This window comes from Caretta caretta, chromosome 21 (genome assembly GCF_965140235.1).
Source record: "Caretta caretta isolate rCarCar2 chromosome 21, rCarCar1.hap1, whole genome shotgun sequence".
Classification (NCBI taxonomy): Eukaryota; Metazoa; Chordata; order Testudines; family Cheloniidae; genus Caretta; species Caretta caretta.
This window is the reverse complement of record NC_134226.1, coordinates 15,956,503-15,981,250: the sequence shown is the minus strand read 5'-3', so window position 1 is coordinate 15,981,250 and position 24,748 is coordinate 15,956,503. Positions and strand designations below refer to the sequence as shown.

At 47.5% G+C, this 24,748-nt stretch overlaps 1 protein-coding gene across 8 annotated transcripts in view; it reads left to right on the top strand.

The window, feature by feature from the left end:
* PPP1R12B (protein phosphatase 1 regulatory subunit 12B) overlaps positions 1 to 15,972 on the top strand; it is a 182,552-nt gene extending 166,580 nt beyond the window's left edge. For 7 of the 8 annotated variants that reach the window (XM_075121939.1, XM_048826704.2, XM_048826701.2 and 4 more), the window contains one exon: positions 9,219 to 15,972. In XM_075121939.1, coding sequence (XP_074978040.1) covers positions 9,219 to 9,305 — 87 coding nt within the window. In that variant the 3' untranslated portion in view covers positions 9,306 to 15,972. Of the gene's footprint in view, positions 1 to 3,588; positions 3,767 to 9,218 lie in introns of all 8 variants that reach the window. The other variant, XM_075121943.1, reaches the window with a different exon arrangement.
* The last annotated feature ends 8,776 nt before the right edge of the window (positions 15,973 to 24,748 follow it).

The following is a 24,748-nucleotide window of genomic DNA, read 5'->3' as shown; positions in this document are numbered from 1 at the left end:
GCACGGATTCTCAAACTGGGGGTCATGACTCCAGGTCATGACAGGGGGGAGGGATAGCTCAGTGGTTTGAGCATTGGCCTGCTAAACCCAGGGTTGTGAGTTCAATCCTTGAGGGGGCCATTTAGGGATTTGGGGCAAAAATTGGGGATTGGTCCTGCTTTGAGCAGGGGCTTGGACTAGATGACCTCCTGAGGTCCCTTCCAACTGATATTCTGTGACTCTTCAGGGGATTGTGAGATTATGTGGGGGTTGCGAGCTGTCAGCCTCCACCCCCAAACCCCGCTTTACCTCCAGCATTTATAATAGTGTTAAATATTTTTTTAAAAAGCATTGTTTTACTTTAATTTATAAAGTTGTGTGGGGGGGTGTTGTCGCACTCAGAGGCTTGCTGTTTGAAAGGGGTCACCAATAGAAAAGTCTGAGAACCAGTGCAAATGCATTGCCTTTGACTGATGCAGGCCCAAGATGCTGGAAATTTTGTTCATGGACAGCTGGATTGGACAGCTGTTCTGTAGCCCAAGTACCAAGAAAGGCAATGAGCAATTATAGCAGTCTCACTCAGGATCTGGTATTTGCTGTTGGCTTTGGGCCTGGCTTTTTGGCCATTACCAGGCTTTCTTTGAGTGTAAGAACTGGAAAGCTGGCTTTCCCCGCAGTGCTTCACCTTGCTGGGAGTGTACACGCATCTCCACACCGTAGTCAACCCCAGATGATTGTAGGTTGCAGTGCTGCTGAGGCCAGGCTGTGCTGAGTTGCTGGCATTCTGAGGTTTGAATCCAGTATCTGAACTGGAATATGAACATTGTCTCTAAATCAATATAATGTTTTCTCTCAAATACATGCCTCTCATTTTACAGCTTAGATCTATTTTATGTTTGTTCTATTCTTGCCAGCCACACAACTCCAATGAAACACTGCAGCTTAACTGAAATACCAAGAGGGGACAGCAGTTCTCTTGGTGTCTGTTTTGATGGCAGTATCGTAAGCGTATCAGTCTCTCAATATTTGTCAATTGAGATCATATTTGAGGCTGACTGCTCTGGCCTAATAAAGGTGCATGAATATTCATAGTGAGAGACCAGTCTGGCCTGGACAAATTAGGGATAGACTATGACTCATTTCCCTAGTGTAGGATATTGCCTCCCTGAGATTCACGAGGAGATTTCTTTCCAATTCCATTACACATGTTCATTGCAATGTGCTAAGGCCATTGTTTGTTCTTTCATATTCATGTGTAAACTGCACTCATTTTGCCGATCAGCTGAATGCTAAATCCTTTTGCAAATCCTCACTAATTTTCTCCTTGCACCAAATGCATAATTTACACTGCCATTGACACCAGTGATGAATTTGGCCCCTTGTATCAAATGTTCAATGCTACATAAAATGAATCGTGCTGGTGAATGTAAAAACAGACTGCGAGCACATAATTTAAGTTTGACAACACTTACATTAAGCCACTTCCCTCTATTCACCCCTGCTGCTTATGTTTATCTTCCAAGGCTTTAGGGTTAGCTCTCCTGGTTCCTGACTTGTTCAATAAAGTACTTTGTCCCTCAGTTCCATCTTAATGGTATTTGCTACTGGTTTATGGCATGGGGATCTCAAATGCCCTTTGCAGCTGTCCTTCTCTTTAATACACAGGTACAGCCCTCAGACGCTGCAGGTCCCAGCCTGCAGTGGCCTCTCTGGTGACTCTAGTCAACACTGGTTTATGCAAACTGGGTGTAGTCCTTCAGCTCTTGCCCGTACAGTTCAGGAAAGACTTGTTGCTCCAGTGAACAGAGGCCTCCTTTTTAAAGGCCATATTGACTAAACTGCACAAATGGCATTACCTTTCCAGTGGCTGCCTCCCCTCGTAATCCATCCACCGTATGCCCACGCACTCGGAGGAGCGTTTGACTCTTTGAATTTTCAGAGAACACAAGATTTTAAACTGACGTGATCAAGGCCTAGATTTTTTTCACTTTTTTGAATTTAGGATTGTTCTTCTCATGCCTATTTCAGTCTCTGCTCAACTTCCCTGCACCCGTCTCCACGATACAGCCTTGTATCTAGCACATGCTTTGCCTCTGTTGGACTGGCTAGTGGTTGGTCCTGCTGGGAAAAGGAAACTGTCAAGTCCTCAGTCACTTCCTGTCACTTGAACTTGGCATGTGTATTGCCATTCGTGGCATAAGAAGAATATCATCTCTGAATAATGGCTGACATGCAGCTAGTGTCTGTGTTGCTCTCACTGCTTTAGCTTTTACTGTGTCTTCCATGCTTTCCTTCATCTTGCCTTTTCCCTCTCCTGTAGCAGCTATAACCGTACTAATCTCATTTTAACAGATATCAGAGGAGCAGCCGTGTCAGTCTGTGTTCGCAAAAAGAACAGGAGGACTTGTGGCACCTTAGAGACTAACCAATGTATTTGAGCGTAAGCTTTCGTGAGCTACAGCTCACTTCATCGGATGCATAAGTGAGCTGTAGCTCACAAAAGCTTATGCTCAAATAAATTGGTTAGTCTCTAAGGTGCCACAAGTCCTCTTTTTCTCATTTTAAGGTATTCATCTCTATATTGCCCTGGGTCCATTGATTTCTTTTGTTAATTGAGAATGCTGTGTTCCTAGTATGCCTGCTGTTTAGTGTGGCATCATGAAGAAATATATTTCTCTATTTAAAAAAGACTAATTCATTGGGAGCTGGGTGGCTTGAGGCACTGAATTTTCACTGACTGAGATCGGTGCTCAAATTTAGCTTGGGTGGCTGAGAGAAGAATTGAGTGGTGATTTCGGAGGGGATGCATGAACACATGCACTTTGGCACGATTGGTAGATGACCAGGCACCCGAGTAGAAGATGCTGCCGTTCAGGGTGGCAGAGTGGTGAGGGACACAGGTGGAATTGCAGGTCTGCAGCAGATGCACTGATAAAACTATGTATATGCTTTAGTCTTCATATGGGGATGGATGGTACTTGGGTAGAGAGTGAGGCAGATCAGAGGACTGTAAGGTACAGGTTAGCCTTCCCTTTGCTGTTGGAAATAGCTCTGCAGGCTGGAGAGTGTAGGACAGTAGAGGTAGCATGTGTTGAAGTCTGTATTTTTAAGATTCCTCTACGCAGCTCTACTACAAGAACCCGCTTCACTACACAAAGCTGCTTTTCTTTGAGCAGGAGGTCACATGAAGAGGAAGAATTCGAGATTTAGTTGCCCCGGAACTGCTTTCAAAACCATGGTCCCTGTGGCCAATGAGCCATTGATGTCAAACTCTCTTGTAAGGAAAGTTCAGGTACTGTGCCCAGGGTTACCATGTGTGGCTTTCAAGGACAGTAAGATGGAACACAGCCTACAAGAGAAAGCTGCCATTCTTAATAAAACAGCTGTTTGAGTGGGTTTAGCCTGTAGCAGAATGAATGGTGCCTGAGGCTTCCTTTCTAATACTTCAATGTGTTGTCCAGCCTCTTGTGTGCTTTCACATCTCTCCACTTCACTCACATTGCTGTTCTTTTTTTTAGTGCTTGTGAACTAAATTCACACTTGTGGCCTCTTATATCCTTGGTCTGTTTTGTCTGTCTTTCTGTCCACTCTATGTCTCACTCTCTACAGAACCTCCACCAGCTCAAACAGATTCACGCCCTGAGGCAGATGAATGAGCAGCTGTTGGCCGAAAACAGGGCCTTGACCCGGGTCATAGCCAGGCTCTCAGCATCCACCGAGCCCCCAGAATCAGAAGAGCTATAGCTTCTTCCCCTCCAGTTCACCTCGCCTCCTTCCTCTATTCCAGGCAGGTCTTTACTGTTGTTGTCTGAACTGTCCCTTGCCCCTTTTAACTCTTCATGAAGGTGTTTGGTAAGCCTGTGGCTCAAAACACAGCATGTGGCAAAGGGGTGGTGGGCAAAGGATTCCCCCCACCCACTCTTAAAAAAACCCAACCTTCCAGCATGACATAATTCTGTGTTTGAACCCAAGGTTTTAGAGTACGCTGCATTTGGCTTCTCTGCTCTTTGCCCCACTTTGGAGATGCTGGCCTCATCGCTTTTGCAAATCACTCATACTCCAGGGATGAGGTTTCCATGTGTGGGCTTGGGATTGGAGAGCATAGTCTTGTGTAAATGGAAGACTTAACCCCCCTCTTCCCCCCCTCCCCCACTTTCTCAAAAACTGCTCAGCAAAGGACACAGTAGGGGCTGGAATGGATAACAAACTGCTACTCAAAACTGGAATATTTGTCCTCATGCTCTCCTGGGACTCTTCATGCTAATAAATGGATGTGTTACTCGTTTTCTAAATTCCAGTGAGTTTGCCAGCACCGTCCATTATATCTTAAAGTGGGAGCATTTATTGCAGCGTGTAATTGATCATACCAGGTATTATGAGGAGTTGTTATTTCACCTTGGTGTAGCTGTATCAGAGGTCAGTAGCTAGCAACTAATACTCACTGCCTGTGACACCAGGATTGTCTCAAGTCAGAGTTAACGTCCTCCTGGGGAGATTGTGAATAAGCATTACATGTCTTAAATGAGAGAGCTGTTAATAAAAGTCTGGCACTTAGCAGTTGAAAGCTGTGTTCTTTTTAACTTTACTTGTATAAGGAAACAGTTTGTCCCCCTCTGTGTTTTGAAAGGCACGCTTTGACTGGGACTTCAATGCAGCATTTACAATATCCCCCAAGCAATCTGTTTAAAGGTTAACATGAACAGGTAGGAGGCATGCAAGATACATTTGCTTTTTTCACAATTGTTAAATTTACTGCAGAGCAATTACTGTTAGCCCCAAAGTTGTCTGTTTTGATCAGCTTTCCTCATCACATGCCAGGCAGTTAGGTCTCTTCTGTCTTGCTTTTTCTTGCTCAGTGTTAAAATTAAGAGAACTAAAAATGTAAATCCTAACTGTCCCCTTCAAGCCCCTGTCAGTCTTGTGTCAGGTTAGTTCAGAGGTACATGGGCACACTCAAATATAACTAGGGAGGCAATGTGTTCCAGCCCTTGGAGCTAGGAGACTTATCCGTATTAGAAATAAGGTACAAATCTTTAACAGTGTGGGTGATTAATCACCGGTAGAAACTACCAAGGGAAGGGGTGGAGTCCCCATCTCTTGAGATCTTCAGATCTACACTGGATGTCTTTCTGGAAGATGCACTTCAGCTAAGCCAAAGTTTAGGCTCAGTACAAGCGTACCTGGGCAAAATTCTCTGGCCTGCAAAACAGGATGTCGGACTAGATGATCTAGTGGTCCCTTCCTGGCTCTGCCACTCATTTATCACCTTAAACGGGGAACCGAGCCTCAGTTTCCCATCTGGAAAATGAAGAAAATGATGGTTACCCTCCTTTCTAAAGTACCTTGATCAACGAACAAAAAGTGACAAGTATTTTCATCCCCATTAACCACTCCATATGCCAGGACGACAGTGCCATTTCTCAAAGGGTTTTATTTAATCCCCATCCCTTCGAAAGGTCCCCATCATTTTCTCTTTCCAGTCACACCCTCACTTGTACCTGACAGAGCTCCGGTACGAAACTGCAGAAAAACCTGAGTGTCTCTGGATTAAGTTTAGAAGTGTGTGCAACAAGAGTGATGTAGTGGTGGGAGTCTGCTATAGACCACCGGACCAGGGGGATGAGGTAGATGAGGCTTTCTTCCGGCAGCTCACGGAAGCTACTAGATCGCATGCCCTGATTCTCATGGGTGACTTTAATTTTCCTGATATCTGCTGGGAGAGCAATACAGCGGTGCATAGACAATCCAGGAAGTTTTTGGAAAGCGTAGGGGACAATTTCCTGGCGCAAGTGCTAGAGGAGCCAACTAGGGGGGGCGCTTTTCTTGACCTGCTGCTCACAAACCGGGTAGAATTAGTGGGGGAAGCAAAAGTGGATGGGAATCTGGGAGGCAGTGACCATGAGTTGGTTGAGTTCAGGATCCTGACGCAGGGAAGAAAGGTAAGCAGCAGGATACGAACCCTGGACTTCAGGAAAGCAGACTTCGACTCCCTCAGGGAACGGATGGCCAGGATCCCCTGGGGGACTAACTTCAAGGGGAAAGGAGTCCAGGAGAGCTGGCTGTATTTCAAGGAATCCCTGTTGAGGTTCCAGGGACAAACCATCCCGATGAGTCGAAAAAATAGTAAATATGGCAGGCGACCAGCTTGGCTTAATGGTGAAATCCTAGCAGATCTTAAACATAAAAAAGAAGCTTACAAGAAGTGGAAGGTTGGACATATGACCAGGGAAGAGTATAAAAATATTGCTCGGGCATGTAGGAATGATATCAGGAGGGCCAAATCGCACCTGGAGCTGCAGCTAGCCAGAGATGTCAAGAGTAACAAGAAGGGTTTCTTCAGGTATGTTGGCAACAAGAAGAAAGCCAAGGAAAGTGTGGGCCCCTTACTGAATGAGGGAGGCAACCTAGTGACAGAGGATGTGGAAAAAGCTAATGTACTCAATGCTTTTTTTGCCTCTGTTTTCACTAACAAGGTCAGCTCCCAGACTGCTGCGCTGGACATCGCAAAATGGGGAAGAGATGGCCAGTCCTCTGTGGAGATAGAGGTGGTTAGGGACTATTTAGAAAAGCTGGACGTGCACAAGTCAATGGGGCCGGACGAGTTGCATCCGAGAGTGCTGAAGGAATTGGCGGCTGTGATTGCAGAGCCATTGGCCATTTTCTTTGAAAACTCGTGGCGAACGGGGGAAGTCCCGGATGACTGGAAAAAGGCTAATGTAGTGCCAATCTTTAAAAAAGGGAAGGAGGAGGATCCTGGGAACTACAGGCCAGTCAGCCTCACCTCAGTCCCTGGAAAAATCATGGAGCAGGTCCTCAAAGAATCAATCCTGAAGCACTTGCATGAGAGGAAAGTGATCAGGAACAGCCAGCATGGATTCACCAAGGGAAGGTCATGCCTGACTAATCTAATCGCCTTTTATGATGAGATTACTGGTTCTGTGGATGAAGGGAAAGCAGTGGATGTATTGTTTCTTGACTTTAGCAAAGCTTTTGACACGGTCTCCCACAGTATTCTTGTCAGCAAGTTAAGGAAGTATGGGCTGGATGAATGCACTATAAGGTGGGTAGAAAGCTGGCTAGATTGTTGGGCTCAACGGGTAGTGATCAATGGCTCCATGTCTAGTTGGCAGCCGGTATCAAGTGGAGTGCCCCAAGGGTCGGTCCTGGGGCCGGTTTTGTTCAATATCTTCATAAATGATCTGGAGGATGGTGTGGATTGCACTCTCAGCAAATTTGCGGATGACACTAAACTGGGAGGAGTGGTAGATACGCTGGAGGGGAGGGATAGGATACAGAAGGACCTAGACAAATTGGAGGATTGGGCCAAAAGAAATCTGATGAGGTTCAATAAGGATAAGTGCAGGGTCCTGCACTTAGGACTGAAGAACCCAATGCACAGCTACAGACCAGGGACCGAATGGCTAGGCAGCAGTTCTGCGGAAAAGGACCTAGGGGTGACAGTGGACGAGAAGCTGGATATGAGTCAGCAGTGTGCCCTTGTTGCCAAGAAGGCCAATGGCATTTTGGGATGTATAAGTAGGGGCATAGCGAGCAGATCGAGGGACGTGATCGTCCCCCTCTATTCGACATTGGTGAGGCCTCATCTGGAGTACTGTGTCCAGTTTTGGGCCCCACACTTCAAGAAGGATGTGGATAAATTGGAGAGAGTCCAGCGAAGGGCAACAAAAATGATTAGGGGTCTGGAACACATGAGTTATGAGGAGAGGCTGAGGGAGCTGGGATTGTTTAGCCTGCAGAAGAGAAGAATGAGGGGGGATTTGATAGCTGCTTTCAACTACCTGAAAGGGGGTTCCAAAGAGGATGGCTCTAGACTGTTCTCAATGGTAGCAGATGACAGAACGAAGAGTAATGGTCTCAAGTTGCAGTGGGGGAGGTTTAGGTTGGATATTAGGAAAAACTTTTTCACTAAGAGGGTGGTGAAACACTGGAATGCGTTACCTAGGGAGGTGGTAGAATCTCCTTCCTTAGAGGTTTTTAAGGTCAGGCTTGACAAAGCCCTGGCTGGGATGATTTAACTGGGAATTGGTCCTGCTTCGAGCAGGGGGTTGGACTAGTTGACCTTCTGGGGTCCCTTCCAACCCTGATATTCTATGATTCTAAGACTAATCTTGTTGGATGTAAACTGCCCTGTCCTCTATCTGGAATTTCTGACTTGGCCATTTAAAGTTGACCTTCAAGGGAAAAAATGGGTTTGTGCCTCTTTCAGCTTTGTGTGGTGGTACCTGGAAGACTTTGAACAAAGGTACTGTTTACCCCGGAGGACTGGTGCACTGACATCCCCAGAGGGGAAAGGAAGAGCCTGCCACTGTTTCGATTTTTAACACCTGTTAACTGAAATTACTAATGAACACTGTGCAGGAAGGAAGGATTTGCTCGGTCAATGTCTTCCTCACTCCTTCAGGTGCAGTATGAAAGCTTGCAGTACACAGCCCTGAGATCCTAAGGGCTTGTCTACACTTACCCAGGGATTGACGCATCGGCGGTCAATTTAGCAGATCTGGTGAAGACCCGCTAAATCGACCACAGATTGCTCTCCCGTCTATTCCTGTACTCCACCGGATCGAGAACAGTAGGGGGAGTCAACAGGAGAGCATAGTGTGGACGCTATTAACATAAACCTTTCCTGTCTCCTTTGTCTATCATAAAGAGGCAAAAACAGGGCACGCACGTAACTTTCTAAAAATACTTCAGGTTACCCTCAAAGAAAGTCTGTCAGTTGTAACTAGCCTTTGGCAATCGATTCACGATCTAATGGTCAAGCTTTAAAATGATTCCCTCATCCTAGCCCTGCTTTTATCGTGCTGCTTTACCCATTTCATGTAGTGCTGGCATAACTTTAAGAATGCTGTCTCCGAGCCTCCCACTCGGGGTCCTTTGGCTCGTCCCCGCATCGTCATTCCAAAGAGCTGCCTCTCTGTCCGCATCTGTTCCCATCTCTCGAAAGGGCTGATCAAAATTGCAGAGGGTTTTGGAAAATCTCATAAATGTGCTGACTGCCCCCAGCAAGCAGCAGATGGGAAGTGTTTGGTACTGAAAGCACTCCATGCTCATCCTCTGTCACTCCAGCTTGAGAAGCATGTGAGCTGAGTCTCCTGAAATTCTGTAATTCAGTGTGTATGTTCCTTTCCACGGGCCGCTGGCTTCCATTAGCCTCGTGAGGCTTTTGTGACTGTAACAATGAGCCGTGTAACCCTTGCCCTGCCTTTGTCTTTGTACAGGTTTTGACAGAGCTGAAGTCAGACAATCAGAGGCTGAAAGATGAAAATGGAGCACTCATCCGTGTCATCAGCAAACTCTCCAAGTAGGAAGTCGGAGGGAAGGAAGGAGGGGCTTTTGTGCACAAGCTGCCAACCCTGCCACCCAACCCCCAACCGCCTCTTGCCCTCCAATCAGAAGTACAGCAAGCCTTTCAGCCGTGGGAACAATGCACCTCGCACTCCCCCTGTCCCGTCCCCTCATTGTACATTCCCTTAGCACCCCTCTGAATGCACCCCCCGGCCATTTTATTATTTTTAATTTAAGCATGTCGTGGTATCTTGGACATTTTATTCAAGGGGAAAAGAAACATGCGAACTGGGTTTGAGCTGCCAAAACTTCCTGCCACAAACCCAGCCTTGTCCACATTGGACTCCAGTCAGGAGCAGAGAAGCTTCTACTGTAATAAGTGATACAGAAATGACTCTGTCGAAGCGATCCAACGGGTCCAGAACCTTTGTAGCTGGGGGCGGGGGGACATGAGCGGGAGCTGTTTCACTGAGGATGTACGTCAGCTGCCCACTTGGCATTGGGGAGTCCGGTTACAATGTGATGCTGTGAAAGCCACGAGGGCTTGTTTCTGTGACAGACTGTGATGACAGCTGCTTTGCACGGAGACTCTGTTCTCCTATCGTCCCAGTAGCTGACTCTATTTAATGTACGATTTTAAATTGGTTTGCTATCTTCATTTCTGAATCCCAGTTTCAGACCCCCCCTCTTTGCCCATGCTTCGTTTCTGCAGCCCAGGTGATCGTGGGTCGCTCTGTACTCCTTCCACAGTTGCTATCTCAGTTACTATCCAGATAATAGCATCTGCTAATTGCATCTGGGCTCTCCTCTTGGGGTAAGATTCATCGCTGATATTGGCCGGGGTCTCTGATGAAGGAGAAACTGAAGCAGCAGAGGTCACCTGCTGCCCCCACATGCACATGTAACAAATCTGGGTGTGAATATCCAGCAGGGAGGTACTCATGCACAAGTAACTAACCCCCATCTTCTTCCAGTAGCAACAGGATGAGCATTTGTCTGTTAGTGTTACTTACAGGATAGCACCCTGCAAAGTACTCGGAGCAGATGTCTGGTGTACTCGTTTTCATTTCCAACAAGAGCAAAAACGAATGAAAATACAGGTGTATTTTGAGCTGGCTTTAAAGGGGGTGAGGGCGGAGAGGCTGTATTTGACTACGTAAAGGATAGCCCGGCCTTTGATGGCAAATCCTAACACAGCTAATACAGCAAGGTTGAGGAACCTTAAGCAATGATCAGTTGCCAGCTGCATGTCGTTACAGGGTGCAACTGTTTTCATTTAATAGCGGCCAGAATGAGCCAGTGTGGGGTGTGTACTGGTAACCAGATCTGTGGGGTAAAATGTTTTGATTGCTGGAAGCTAGCAACAGGATTTGACCTGGATGAAAACCTCAATGGACTCTCATGTCCTGTGTACTTAGAACAATTTGGAAGTGTTCACTTCCAAGGGCATTAAGAAGGTGACTCCTCCAGATGTTACACACGTCTCTTTCTAGCTTCCAGTGGAAGCCGGGCATTAACTTGTTAACACATCTGCTGAGCTTACTGTTAGAGGACTACTTGTGGTGGGTTCAGGAAGGGACCCTCCTTCTTTAGAGATTCCAGTGCTGGCGCAGATGATGTGAGTCTAGCCACTATGTTGACGGGGACAGATTAGTAACTTGAACATGGACATTATTCTCATCATTGCTCAACAGGGTAAAGTCTAACTCTGTCTTTAGCATCTCAGTTATTGCTTCAGTAGGTGTTGGCCTGAGGCAAAGTTTCTTATCTCCCTTCCGTTTTTTTGTTTCCAAAACTTTGTTTTGCATCCACCATCCTCTCAGCTGAGCAGGATGACAAGACCCACTTCGGAGCCTCAGTGCTACCCCTCAGTTGGCCAGTGGCATCACTTGTGGGTGACATGAGACACCACTTTTCCTCCTAACGCATTGAGTTGTTACTACTGCAACACATCTAGTCTGGAGGGGAAGAGATCAAAACCAATAATGGCACCTGGGCCTTCTGCCTACTACTATCTCTGAGCCAGGGGTCCATTTTATTCCTTCTAGAACTTCACAGCATCAGGAATTAAAATGGGGCAAATGCTTATCTGGTTTAATTCCTCACACCTTTTCCAAGCGCTGCTCTCCTCTTGTAAGCAGTTGTTCTCTGGGGTTTTCCCCATCCCCCTGGAATTTTCATTTCATGGCCCACTTCTTGCTTCAGATTTGGACTGTTAAGTCTAGATGTGACAGGAGCTTGCTCACTTCCTATGTATATGGAGGTAGAGGTTCTGCACCTGTCAGTGGGCTATTGAGAGCAATGCCTTTCTGCTGGCCGGTATGCTATTACAAGTCTCTCATCAACACGTTTTCCATTGGACAAGAACCACTGTCTGTTTTTTCAACCCATTCTGCAGTATTCCATTCTGCACTGTGAGTTTGCGACTACCTACCTGGACCATTAAAAAGTCTAAATTCAGGGAATCTTTCTTCTTTACTGCACTTGATCCTAACGAAGAATCTGCAATAGGTAATATGGGATGCAAGAGGCATGAACCTCATGTAGTACCATGCGAAGCCGAGACATTTTAAATTAGGTGTCTGTTTAGTACTAGGTTTATCATCCTAATCTCTGTCTAGGTTAGAACTCAGACCATGACTAGCCAGAGCTACAAGCGTTCCATTGTAATACAGTGCTGCTGTACACCAACTCGGTCAGAATGTTTCTTGGGCTCAGTTGACCTTTGCTGACTTAACTATCCCACTGAGGAGATACGATGCGAGACACATGGCTTTCTATGCTCAAGGCTGAGTGCACAGAAAGCAGTTTTTAAAAAAGTTTCCTATTTTAATCCATAGCATTTGCCAGAGGTCTCCCCTAGAACACACGAGAGCTTTTTCCAAGCAATTGCTTGGGGGTAAACCCATTTTTATCCAAGAAACTTATCCTAACTTGTAGCTGCAATAGCTGAGGGACAATTTTAATGTGCTTCTTAATTTATATAGCAGGCTTTCCTGATAAATTATTTTCCCATAACAAGCAGAATTCACACCTGTCTTTTTAACTGGCAGTGAAATCTAGAGAAGTTTCTTCTAGATAAAAATTGCTGTTTTTTTGGCATGCAAGGGTTAGATTTTAGCCAGGTTGTATGCAAGGATGACCTGGTATTGCAGTGACTCCTAGAATTTTCTCTGTCAAATAGAAATTTGGTGAGGAGGAAAACATGGAAGTTTAGATCTGTGTGTTCTACACACACTTGGGAAAGGTGGAAAGTGCAGGGTTTGTGTAAGAATTCTGTTTAAATTGAGAGAGGAGTCCTCTGCCTCTTACAGCTACTTCCCCACCCACAAAAGACTTACATCAAAGCTGAACTTCAGAAATACTCTCGCACCTTTTGAAGTGCTTGCACATCTCTTATAAATCCTTATGCTGCAAGCTCTGTGCAACTCTACCTTTGACTAGCTGGACCACGGAGGTAACAAAGGACCACAGACATAACCCGAAAGGAGGAAGAAATAGCGTGGACTCGGGTTTCAGTTTCATTGCTCACAAATTGCGAAACTAGGGTTTATTGAAGTGGGAGCAGGTCTGTTTGTCAAAGGTGAGTTTCGGGTGAAATCAAAGGCTTGCTAAGAGGTGTACCTGAGGTGTTGGAGTGTGCAAAAAAGTGCTCTCCACTTGCATAGGGAATGTAGCTAGTCTTGAAAGCTGCCAACGTGGGACGGATCTGGAGTGATGGGCTGTATTGGCTGGAGATTAAGGTTGGTGTTCATATTTTTGAGAAAATGTGAATGAATTGGAGGTCATTGCATGGGAGTGACTTCTGAGCTATTAAAGGACAATGCATTTTTTAAAAAGAGAACAGAGGCAAAGCTGAGTCTGTATAGGATAGGGGTATTGTCAGTGTGGCTTCAGTTCTGTCACACCGTAGGACTGGAGATTTTATCTAATGGATATTGATGTGCAACAGTAGTGACAGCAGCTCTCTGTACCAGTATTGATCTGCTGTGCGTTGATGTAGTGAATTGATTAGTCTAGAGAGCAGGCCAAATGTGCCTCAGCCAATCAGAGAGCAACTTATCTGCAGTGGTGCAGGTTTTTATAAGCATACTGCACTCTTACGAATAAGGTGGTTTCAGACTGGTTAAGGGTTTTTGTATCTTTTTAGTTTTGATCAGTGAATAAGTCGGCCATATAGAAATCGGATTGGCTGGCACAGTCTCCGGGTAATTTTACAGCACTTCCATTTCATCACAAAGTGCTGTAGATAGAACCCAGTTGGTTTGGGCTTTCACCAGCCAGTACAGGTCTTTCTCCCTTATCGCTGTCAGTCATGATAAGACACTCGAGCATGACCAATAATCAATCAGTTGACACAGTGCATGTGACACAGGTATTGTACTACTCTCTTTGAATTGTGAAGTGTCTGTTGGTGAAAGGTCAGTTCAGTCCCAACTTTGTTTGGAGGGACCTGATTTAAAGGCGTCAGGATTATGTCCATTGTGGAAATGTGTCTCAGAATGAAGAGTCTGCTAATCTGGGCTAGTGACTATTGTGCTCGAGTCTAGCTGGTGGGAAGCAAGTTAGGTTGTTTTCAAAGCCATTCTGTACAAAGCTTGTCAATCCATAACACATCTCAGCCCCCTGCAGGAGAAAGGATGTACCAACTCTAATTCTACCTATCATTCTTGGGGATGAGCGAGCTGGTAAGAACTTCACCATGTTTGCACGGGATAGGTTGAAGAAATCTTGCCATTGCTAATAGAGAACATTCTCCTTGCTGACTGCAATATCTAGGGTGAGTCTCCAGCACCCGATAACGTAGCCTTCATCTCTGAGGGCCTTTATTGGGTTTGTCTGATTCGTCCATCGGCTAGGTAGAGCCTCTAACTTCCAAGGGTAATGGAGTCTCAGGCCACGCTTTGAAATGCTGGTCATGTTATACATATGCTTTAAAGTTTCCACTTTTCTTCTTTCCTGTCCTCCTCCACCAAATGCCAAAGGCCATAGCTCCTATTGCTTTTTCTAGGCTATCGCACTGCTGATCTGTTCAAGGTGCTTAAATGTTATCTCCTTGTTTCTGGCTCTGAAGGGACAGCCCGAAAAATTCCGAGTGACCTCGCTGGGATAAATCAAGTGCAGATTTGCACTGAGCCAGCAAAGGGGCTATCCTTACCATGATTGGGTGTTGAAAACAAATCTAGGTCTGGGTGCTTTGTGGTGCTGAGCGGAATTCAGAGGTGGTCCACAAAATATGGCTGTGTGGAAAAGGTATGTGTTCTCAACCATACAGGCCTTCCTTAATTCAGAGCCACCAGCATCGGTGTTTAGGGTTGCTTAGTTTCTTGTCTTCGGCAATAACTTACTGAAGAAATGCTCCCTTTTGCTAGCTAGTGATCAGGTCGTTTGATGCATCGGGGAGTTCTCTTGCATAGACTTGTCCAGAGCCCATTTCAGAGGGAGGAAGAGTTGTCTTGCCCCCAGTCTGAGGTTCACTTGCAATTGTTCCGGGGTAAAAGGATCTGGTAGTGACTGATCACTACCCATAAATGCAGACTGTGGAAGGCCTCTGACTGCCTGCTGTTGCTGTTAACAGGCTGATAAGCCATACTAGACTGCAGGAAGGCGAAGAGAATGAAGACTGTCCGAGCTTTGCAGCTGTCATTGGTGAGAGGAATCTCTGAAGCTGGAATTCTTGTCTGACCCTTCCAAATCGACTCTGACTGTATTCATGATCCTTTGTTTTGCAGTAGGTTCCCTTTTTCCATACTTCCATCTTGGTTATGCCCTTTCCCACTGGACTGTTACCATCTGGAAGCACAGAGCAGCTCCTGAAGCATTCCTGGAGCCAGGCGTTTGGAATCAGTAATTCTCCTCGACTCTCTCTGCTTTCGCTGCCCTCTGCAAAGACGAATTGATGTGGGAGCTGAAGTGGGTTCTAGCTTAGAAAGTAAAGTGGCCCTTTAAGAAAAAAAAAAAAGGAATTGAAATAGGGTTGGAAAAAATCCACAGTGCTAATTTCCTGAATGACTGCTTAGCTCACTGAAGTGTTTGTAGTTAGACCTATCTTAGAGGTACTGTGGAGTCTCCAGCCCCTGGGAGCATCCCATGAGCAGTTCACAGAAAGCTGCGCCTGAAATTCAGACCAGATTTAGAGTTGATTCTTCTTCCTCCTTCAGTCTCTTTCCCCTAAAGGCCAATCTCCTAATTCTGCCTGGGGTGAGAATTGGTTACTTGATTGATGTGGTTCTTTAAATAGTTCCCTGGGCAATGATCTGGCTGCAGCAGGGCAAAACACCTGGTGAGCTTCGTTTTCCTGAGCATATCCTGTCGAGGAAGCCAGGCGTTTGCCAGGGAGTGTGCTCGCTCCTAGAACGCTAACCCTTGGAAGAGATGAATTGACTGTGGTGTTGGTGCGTCACCTTTCCAAGCAGTAAGTGTGCTGTACTTACCTTTCGTAAGGAGAGTTTTACAGCTCGTTGTAAATACACTACTTGGAGAAAGCTTATGAAATGGTGGGGAAGAATGTATTTTTATGCAACTTTGAGTGGCCTTTCAAACCTTGAGACGAACGATTTGTTTTACTGGTGGTTGTTATATAGTATTATGTGTTTGAAAGTTTGGGAATAATATTCACAGCTATATGATGCTTGTAAACACAACAGTATTTATAAATGGATAAAATAAAACAGTGTTTTAACTTTTGCCTCTGTCTATCTAGCAGGGTGTGGAATGGTGACTATGAATGCATACAGACCTGATGATTCCCCCCACAGTCAATGAGACACAGGGTAGGGCAGACTTGGGATGGGTCTTTCCCTTCTGCTGAGCCTCTTACATTAAAGATGAAGTTAAAAGTACAGAAAACGTTCTGTCCCCTTTATCACTCTCGTGTCTCTCAAAGGCTTACCAGAAATTTCCTTCTGGTTTTGTTTTTTTGCATTAGAAATACCTGGTCCTGACTCACTTGAGGGCAGGACAAACTTCAGTTCTGGCTTCAGCCCATTGTTACCTCCCTGGGGAAGACTGATTCATTTTTTGCTGTTTAATTTGATCTGGGGCAACTGACCAGTTTGTCCGTGTGTTTATAAAAAGGCTTCCAGAGCATTATATCGGGAGCACAGTTATTCTCGTTCAGTAACGTTCTACTAACGAACAGTCGGGTCCAGTTCCCCAGCAAAAAGAGGGGAGTGAGATCATCGTCATTTTGATTTTTCTGTCGTTAAACAAAGCCCAACTTCTTACAACCAAAGGCCCTTAGAAACTCCCTCCATCCATAAAGTAGTAGCAAAGAGCACTAGTTCACCTTTAACAGTAAGAGATGCGATTGAGCTATGCACCATAAGCAGCTTCAAGGACAACCTTTGCAAAGCAGCTGCTCAGACCCTGCATACAAGGTGGTAAGAAGAGTGAGAAATGCCCGAGTCTGGGGGAGGCGGGAGGAGGAAATAGACCTGGAAAAGGTGGAAACCCATCCCTTACTTCTGGGGTAAAAGTGGGACTGGGGGCCAGGCCTGAATGACAGTACAGCTGTACTTCAGTGGGGAGAGGACAGACTTAGGAACACATACAAGGGAGTGAAATTGCAGCCGTCAGTTATTGACTGTGGAATCAGGTGGAGCAATGAAGCTTAAGGCGAACATACAGCAGTTCCCAGAGGTGTCCCATCTTTGCATGAGCTCATGGCAGTTTGCACCCTGCACTAGGATGTTCATTAGCACGAGGAAATGGGCCACTAGCCAAGGTTTATGGGCCTGTCCCTTCTAAATACACCTCCACACTTCCAGCAGTAGGACCCTGCCTTCCTCCCCACCCAGCCCCCTAGGTCTAGATTAGACCATGACTACGTATCAGCATAACAAGCACTTTCAAACCCAGGTTCCTAAAAATCCACAGGGAGGGACCTTAATAAAAGCAGCCTGGTTCCTGTCACTCATGAGGTTGAAGAATTCGTCACAAGGCTGCATATGTTTGGCTTAAGAAGCCAGCATGCTGGTTACCGGCTACTTTTGCTGAGGGTTTTCATACCATGAGGTTACCTCTCTCTTCTGATCCTGAGGTACTGGAGTGAACCCTGCAGTACTGCCAATCCCACGTGCTCAAGTCATGAGCTGCAACAATTTGAGATTAAAAATAAATAATTCTTCAGTGTCTATTTACCTTCTGTTTTCGGAACCTTTAGGGCACCCTGTTTTCAAGCCTTTCTGTCCATGAAGGCTAGAAACAAAAGCTGAGCTGCTTGTGTGATCACAAGACTCTAGAAGCTTGGGCTTTAAAACCACAAATATCATGATAAACCTGCAAGAGTTGGCAATGGTGTCCGCACGCAGAGGTACTGCTGGGCCTGGGATCTCCCCCTGGCCTGGAGAGCTCTGTGGCTACGTCTACACTGCAGCCTGTCCAGCGTAGACCTCAGCACAGGGTGTCCAGCTTTGTCCAGGATACATCACAGCTGGGTAGCTAGCCCATCTGAAGTGCATTTGGCTTTGCTGCTGTTGGTATCTGAGATGGTAAGACTACAGCTAGCTGAGAGACGTACGTGCTGCGGTCACACTCACATTGCGGTGTTGGCAGCTGCATGAAATACTCAGAAGGAAACCAGAGAAGCTTGACCTGGGATGTTGGTGGTGTGGTGTGACATATCGTGAAGAAACCTGCACTTTTTCACAGGCAAAAATCAAACTATTAAGTGATGTACTCTGATTGGCCCAGTTACTGGCAAAACCCATCAACATCAGTGTGGGATGTCTCTTCAGATAGTCACTGTCCATATGTGAAAAGTGCAATTTGTGAGACAAGGTGGGTGAAGTATTCTCTTATTGGACCCATTTCTGCTGGTGAGAGAGACAAGCTTTCCAGCTACACAGAGCTCTTCTCCGGGGCCAGGAGAGAAACTCCGAGCGTTACAGCTCAATACAACATGGAACAGACACTGAATGCATTTAGGCTCCTACCTAGATACTGAGCGGTCAGGTCCCCTTGACTTCACCACCACTCTGTGAAGCCATTAGCAGCTGCGGGTGCTTGGCATTTCTGAAGATCAGGCTGCTTCTCCTTAGCTGCCTAAATATGGAAGTCTGAATTAAGGTACCTAAATGCAAAAATGTTGGCCTCTGCCCAAGAGCGAGGGTGAGGTATAAGTGAAGGCCCTTTATTCCTTAGTAAGGTGAAAGGGGTAATCCCAACGCAGCAATGGCTGTCGACCATCATCCTCCCTCCTGTTAAGACGAGAAACACTGATGCCGTTGCCACGGGCTGAGCTTCAGCAGATCATGCGGGACCGAAGTGACGTGGGGCTCGGGCTGCTCCTTCAGGCGTTCTCTCTTGCTTTCATCTTCATATGCCTCACTTGGAAGGAGAGTAAAGGTATCCTGTGCCGGCCCTTGGGCAGCGACGCACCTGATGAATCATGATTTGGATCAAGCTGTGTCTGGTGTTTTCCCTAAAAGCTGAGCCACATCTTGGGTGAGAAAAGGGAGGGAGAAAACGCCTATGGGGATGAGTTGCTGCTGATGGGTTCCCTTGATGGGTTAAAGCAATCATTGATCTGTAAAATGCATTACAGTCCAGATACCAGTGCATATGCAGCATCCACTCAGCGCAGTGAACCTCTAGAGTAACTCCCCACGTGGCTTCTGTCTTTCTATTAAGGGTTTTGCTTTTTTAAAATTCTGGTATTACCCAACTGAATCATAGAATCATAGAATATCAGGGTTGGAAGGGACCTCAGGAGGTCATCTAGTCCAACCCCCTGCTCAAAGCAGGACCAATCCCCAACTAAATCATCCCAGCCAGGGCTTTGTCAAGCCTGACTTTAAAAATATCTAACGAAGGAGATTCCACCACCTCCCTAGGTAACGCATTCCAGTGTTTTTTCACCCTCCTAGTGAAAAAGTTTTTCCTAATATCCAACCTAAACCTCCCCCACTGCAACTTGAGACCATTACTCCTCGTTCTGTCATCTGCTACCACTGAGAACAGTCTAGAGCCATCCTCTTTGGAACCCCCTTTCAGGTAGTTGAAAGCAGCTATCAAATCCCCCCTCATTCTTCTCTTCCGCAGACTGAACAATCCCAGTTCCCTCAGCCTCTCCTCATAAGTCATGTGTTCCAGTCCCCTCATCATTTAGTTGCCCTCTACTAGACTCTTTCCAATTTTTCCACATCCTTCTTGTAGTGTGGGGCCCAAAACTGGACACACTACTCCAGATGAAGCCTCACCAATGTCGAATAGAAGGGAATGATCACGTCCCTCCATCTGCTGGCAATGCCCCTACATATACACCCCAAAATGCTATTGGCCTTCTTGGCAACAAGGGCACACTGTTGACTCATATCCAGCTTCTCGTCCACTGTAACCCCTAGGTCCTTTTCTTCAGAACTGCTGCCGAGCCATTCGGTCCCTAGTCTGTAGTGGTGCATGGGATTCTTCTGTCCTAAATGCAGGACTCTGCACTTGTCCTTGTTGAACCTCATCAGATTTCTTTTGGCCCAATTCTCTAATTCGTCTAGGGCCCTCTGTATCCTATCCCTACCCTCCAGCATATCTACCTCTCCTCCCAGTTTAGTGTCATCTGCAAACTTGTGGAGGGTGCAATCCACACCATCCTCCAGATCATTTATGAAGATATTGAACAAAACCAGCCCCAGGACCGACCCTTGGGGCACTCCACTTGATACCGGCTGCCAACTAGACATGGAGCCATTGATCACTACCCGTTGAGCCCGACAATCTAGCCAGCTTTCTATCCACCTTATAGTCCATTCATCTAGCCCATACTTCCTTAACTTGCTGGTAAGAATATTGTGGGAGACTGTGTCACAAGCTTTGCTAAAGTCAAGGAACAACACATCCACCGCTTTCCCCTCATCCACAGAGCCAGTTATCTCGTCATAGAAAGCAATTAGATTAGTCAGGCATGACTTGCCCTTGGTGAATCCATGCTGACTGTTCCTGATCACTTTCCTCTCATCTAAGTGCTTCAGAATTGACTCCTTGAGGAGCTGCTGCATGATTTTTCCAGGGACTGAGGTGAGGCTGACTGGCCTGTAGTTCCCAGGATCCTCCTCTTTTTTTTGAGCTCAGGTCCTTCCTGTGGTGGGTGCTGCACATGTGAGAGTCCCTGCCCCCAGAGAATCTACACTCTCAAGAGAAGACAGGCCCAAGGTGGCAGAGACGAATTATCCTTGTGCTGAGGATAATGGGAAGTTCATGACCACCAGGTGCATGACTATGGAAACACCATGCACAGAAATAGAGACGTCAGCCCCCTTGGCTGGACCCACAGTGTCCAATTTTTCCATTTTTAGCATTAATAAATGGGAGCAGCCTGGCTGGTGTGAACTGACCCCTGCTGCTTGCTACCTGCGCTCAGTGCCTGAAAGTCTCATCCTGCAGCTACAAAACAACTGTTCAAAGCGTAGCAACACATGGCGTGAAGTTAGCGATCACGAATGGCTGCCTGCACTGGCTCTGTCACTGTGCATTGCCAATCTCCCCTGCAGGCCAGGGCTTTCTAGTGACCTTTCCGAGAAGCGTTCAGCCTTGGTGCAGAAATTTCAAGCCATTGGATAGTGTCTAAATAGAGACACTACAGCTGCCTTTAAAAACGGTGGCCGTGATCTGATTCTTCTCTTGCAGTCGCTGGGGCTTGGGGCTCCATTGTGCTGTGTACCCCCCCCCCCCAACCAATCCCTGCCCCAGGCACAGTGCCGTTTAACAGCGCGGATGTGTGTTTTGAAGGAAGTGTGAAAAACTGGCCTTGGGCTTTGCAGTAGCCCAGTGAGCAACTGACAGTCTAGAGTTGTAGATGGGTTACCCGTCACCACGGGATCTGAACATGCTTTGGGCATCCGGGGATGCTCTACCAAGGAAGGGAGCAGAAAGCCCAGGATTTGCTTTCAAAAAACAAAATCCACATGAAATGCGACTGTTTACATTTAGGAAATGCACAAAGCAAAACCCACCCCAAATATACAGCAGCCCCGGGAGCAGTTCCATAATGGGCAGCGTAGCTAGACTGAGTCATTCTGAGCCCCGACAGCCCCAGCTGCATTCAGGTGCAATCACTGCCTGTTTCTATTCCTTCAATCCGGTTCTTACAAGCCCCTGGGAACTGGCAGCTGAGGAAATGGCTAACAATCTTTGACTCTCCTGTAACCATCCTGCTGGGGGGCAGAAAAAGCAACTGCACCACAAACCCTGATCTCCCCTCATCCTTCTTACAAGGTAACTTTGGGTGCTGAGCCTTGCGCTGCAGTGTCAATGGCAGGGGCCTGATCGTCCCACCAAGTCCGATGTTTTTCTGTAACGAGGCCCCTTTCCTGCGTGGCGTGTGACTGTGCTGGAATCTGGCTTTGGGGGCTGGTGCTTGGTGTAGGATAGTTTACCCCCTACCAGGCTGGGGCTGTTGGGATCTCTCCTTTTACGCTCGGACTGCTTGGCGTGATATCGTTAACATCTTGCCACTTGGCACAGCTGCTCTCCCTGTTCTAGGAGGCTTGTTAACACCAACGTGCTAAGATGACAACGTTTCATGACCATGCGAGCAAAGCTACTCTATGCACTGGTTTGTGCCAAGCCTACCTTGGCTAGTCGGGGAGGGGCCTGGAAATTCAGCCCCTTAGCGCATGCTATGCCTGGACATACCCAGGAGGGGCCACTTGCTACTTGGGTGACTCTGCTATGGTTAGTATAGCAGTCGCATCCGGATCCACGTTACGCTGTCCTAAGGAGGCCTGAGCTAAATCTGAGTCCAGCATCTTCACTCAAAGTAGCCCAGAGAGAGACTTCGCCAGACTTCAGCCATACAGGCTGAAATGTCCCTGGCAGGTGCCTTTCTCAGCTGAAACTTTAACAAAATAAAATAAAAAAATTCAGCCTAAAACCGTTTCCAAGAACAAGGGTCTCAAATGAGACGAAGGAAAAATGCTGGTTTTGCCCAGGTGTTTCCAGAACCAAACCAGGTCTCATGGAGACATTCTAGCACTTCCGTGCTTGGGAACAGGAACTTAGTAATTGATCTTGTGGTTTGCACTTGTGACAGGGATGGGCCTTGTGCTCTCACCGTGAAAATTTGACCAAGATTGAAGACTCCAAATGGTCTTTCTCACGTGCTCAGAGACTTGTCCAGAGAATTTCTCTCTCAAACTAAAGATTCCACCGGCAGTGAGTGAGCTCCAGGGGCATCCTTACTTCTGCTACTTCCAAAATTCTGCGCACTTGACTTAGCAGCCTTGCTGTTCTCCCAGGGCCGTTTGTTTGTGTGTTGTCTGTAATTAAAGTGAGGAACCGCCATGGGAAGCCCACTAGCAGCCAGGTTCTTGTGGGTCATGTCCGAAAGCTGAGCTACGTGAGCCAGTGAACAATCTCCCCGGGACAACAGGCCTGGCGCTGCCTCATGGCAGTGATCTCTGGAATGAATTCCATTCCCGGTGGGGGCCGTACACAAACGTCATCTCAGCTCCGCACAGGCAGGAATTCCTACCGCTGCACTACGCCTGGCTGGATCACGAGCTCCATGCGGTGAGTTTATGAGCTTGGTTCTCGCAGCGGTGCAGCCAAGTGGCAGAAACCCCGTTGCAGGCAATAAAGGGGGCTCGTGTTCTGCTTTTCTCTAGTTCTTGCTTTTCCCTCTTTGAATTCAGAATTCTCTGCGTTTGTGTCTCTCCCTGACAGAGAGAGGGTTAATGGGAAGGGAGCGTTTTCCGGGGAGAGCAGCTAAGCAGAGTAGCATGTGCTGTATTACGTAATGGAAGGAAAGCAGCAGATACGTGGGTGGGAAGAGAAATCCTGCCTGGAAACCTCCTGCAGTTAGTGGAGTGAGAGGGGAAGCTCTGATTCAGGGAAGACATTGGAAGCATGCTCACCCTCTGCCTGTTTCTCCGCTCTAGGGCTTCTGCCTGGAGCTGCAGTGGCCACAGAGAATGCCCCAGTCCCTCCATCAGGGCTGTGAGACCCTCCGTTTCGCACATTCCCTTGCACCCTGAGCTAAGGTCCTGGGCTGCTCCCTTGCCCCATTGACCCTGTACTGGCTCTAGGCCGCCCATTATGCGGTAGCGACCGTTCTCTGCGGGTCTGTTTGGGCCCCTGGGCCTGTGCCCGCGGCTCCGTTCGCTGAAGCCTGCACACTGCAAGACACAGCTCCGGTGCCTGTATCCAAGCCCGCGCTCGCAGGGGAGAATGTGTCGCTGGCTGTCAGTGCAGCTCCCTCGGAAGCTGGGGTATTAAACACTCCAGCGAAGACTCTTTTCTTCCTCCTCAAGAGTCCCCCGAGTGCCTGCTGCCTTGTCCTTGCTGCATCTATTTGTTTCAAGTTACCAGGTGTGGTGAGAGTTGCGACGCGGTTGCCCCCCCTTGCTACACGTGGCCAGCAAGGGGAGCCCCCCCAGCTCCAGCGCTCGGTGCACCTGGTAGAGTTGGTTCAACTTGACTCCTGGCTCTGGGGGCTGCAGTGAAACCAGCCGCGTGTAGACTCAAGCCCCTAGGGATCGTGTGTCCTGCACCATGCCCGGGAGGGGGGCTGATCTTGCCTGGGGCTGCTGGGTGTTACTGCACTCAAATAAGCAAGTAGCCCGTCACCTTCAGCCCCTGCGTAGCCTCTCTGAGCTAGGCGGAGACCCCCACCCTACACAGTGTGGTGGGTATACCTTGCTGCAGCTCTGACTGGCTCCGCAAACACCCTGCCACGGGGCGCGGGGCTGGGGGAGGTGTCCAGGCAACCTACTCCCCTTTGGAAGGGCCTGATTTTTCCAACCCCGTTACGGCTGCCCAGACAGACACGATCTCAGGACCCTCATTCTGGGATTTCTCCCATACACGGAGCCATGTGCGGCCCCAGAGCTGCACCCAGCCAGCCCGGAGTGGAGCCTGGCTTCTGGGGGGCTCTGAATGCAGCAAGTGCCAGCTGCTTTACACCTTACTGCAGGGTTTTTTTATAGGTCCCAAGGCCTGAAGGGACCACTGTGGGCATCCAGTCGGCCCCCCAGGCCATAGGATTTCCCTGAGTTAATTCCTGTTGGAACTAGAGCAGATCCTTTAGAAAACCATCCAAGCCACTGCGAACTTTAGTAAATTGTTCTGACGGCTCCAACATTGTGCTTTATTTCTAGTCTGACCGTGTCTACCTTTTTTTACTGTTTCTTTCAAACCTACACCAACCAAACCCAGATCAATCCGTATAAAGCTCCACGAGCTACTTGTGCATTTGTTACCACCTCTGTGCCCGCTGTCTCGGCCTTGGAACGAAACCTGTAAATCCTCAGAAGTGCTGGGGGGAGCCCTGGATGTGACATGGGACGCAGGACACGCCTGCTCCTAGTATTTTTGTCTGGTGTTTACTGGCTGTCAATTTCATTGCCACGCCCAAGCGCTGGGGGAAGGGGTGTGGGGAGACGCAGCCCTTCAGCAGGGGCCTGCGCAACCTGGGTTTGAGCCTGTTCTCTCCTCCAGCCCCCCTTCAGCTCTTTGATTCTCACCGCTT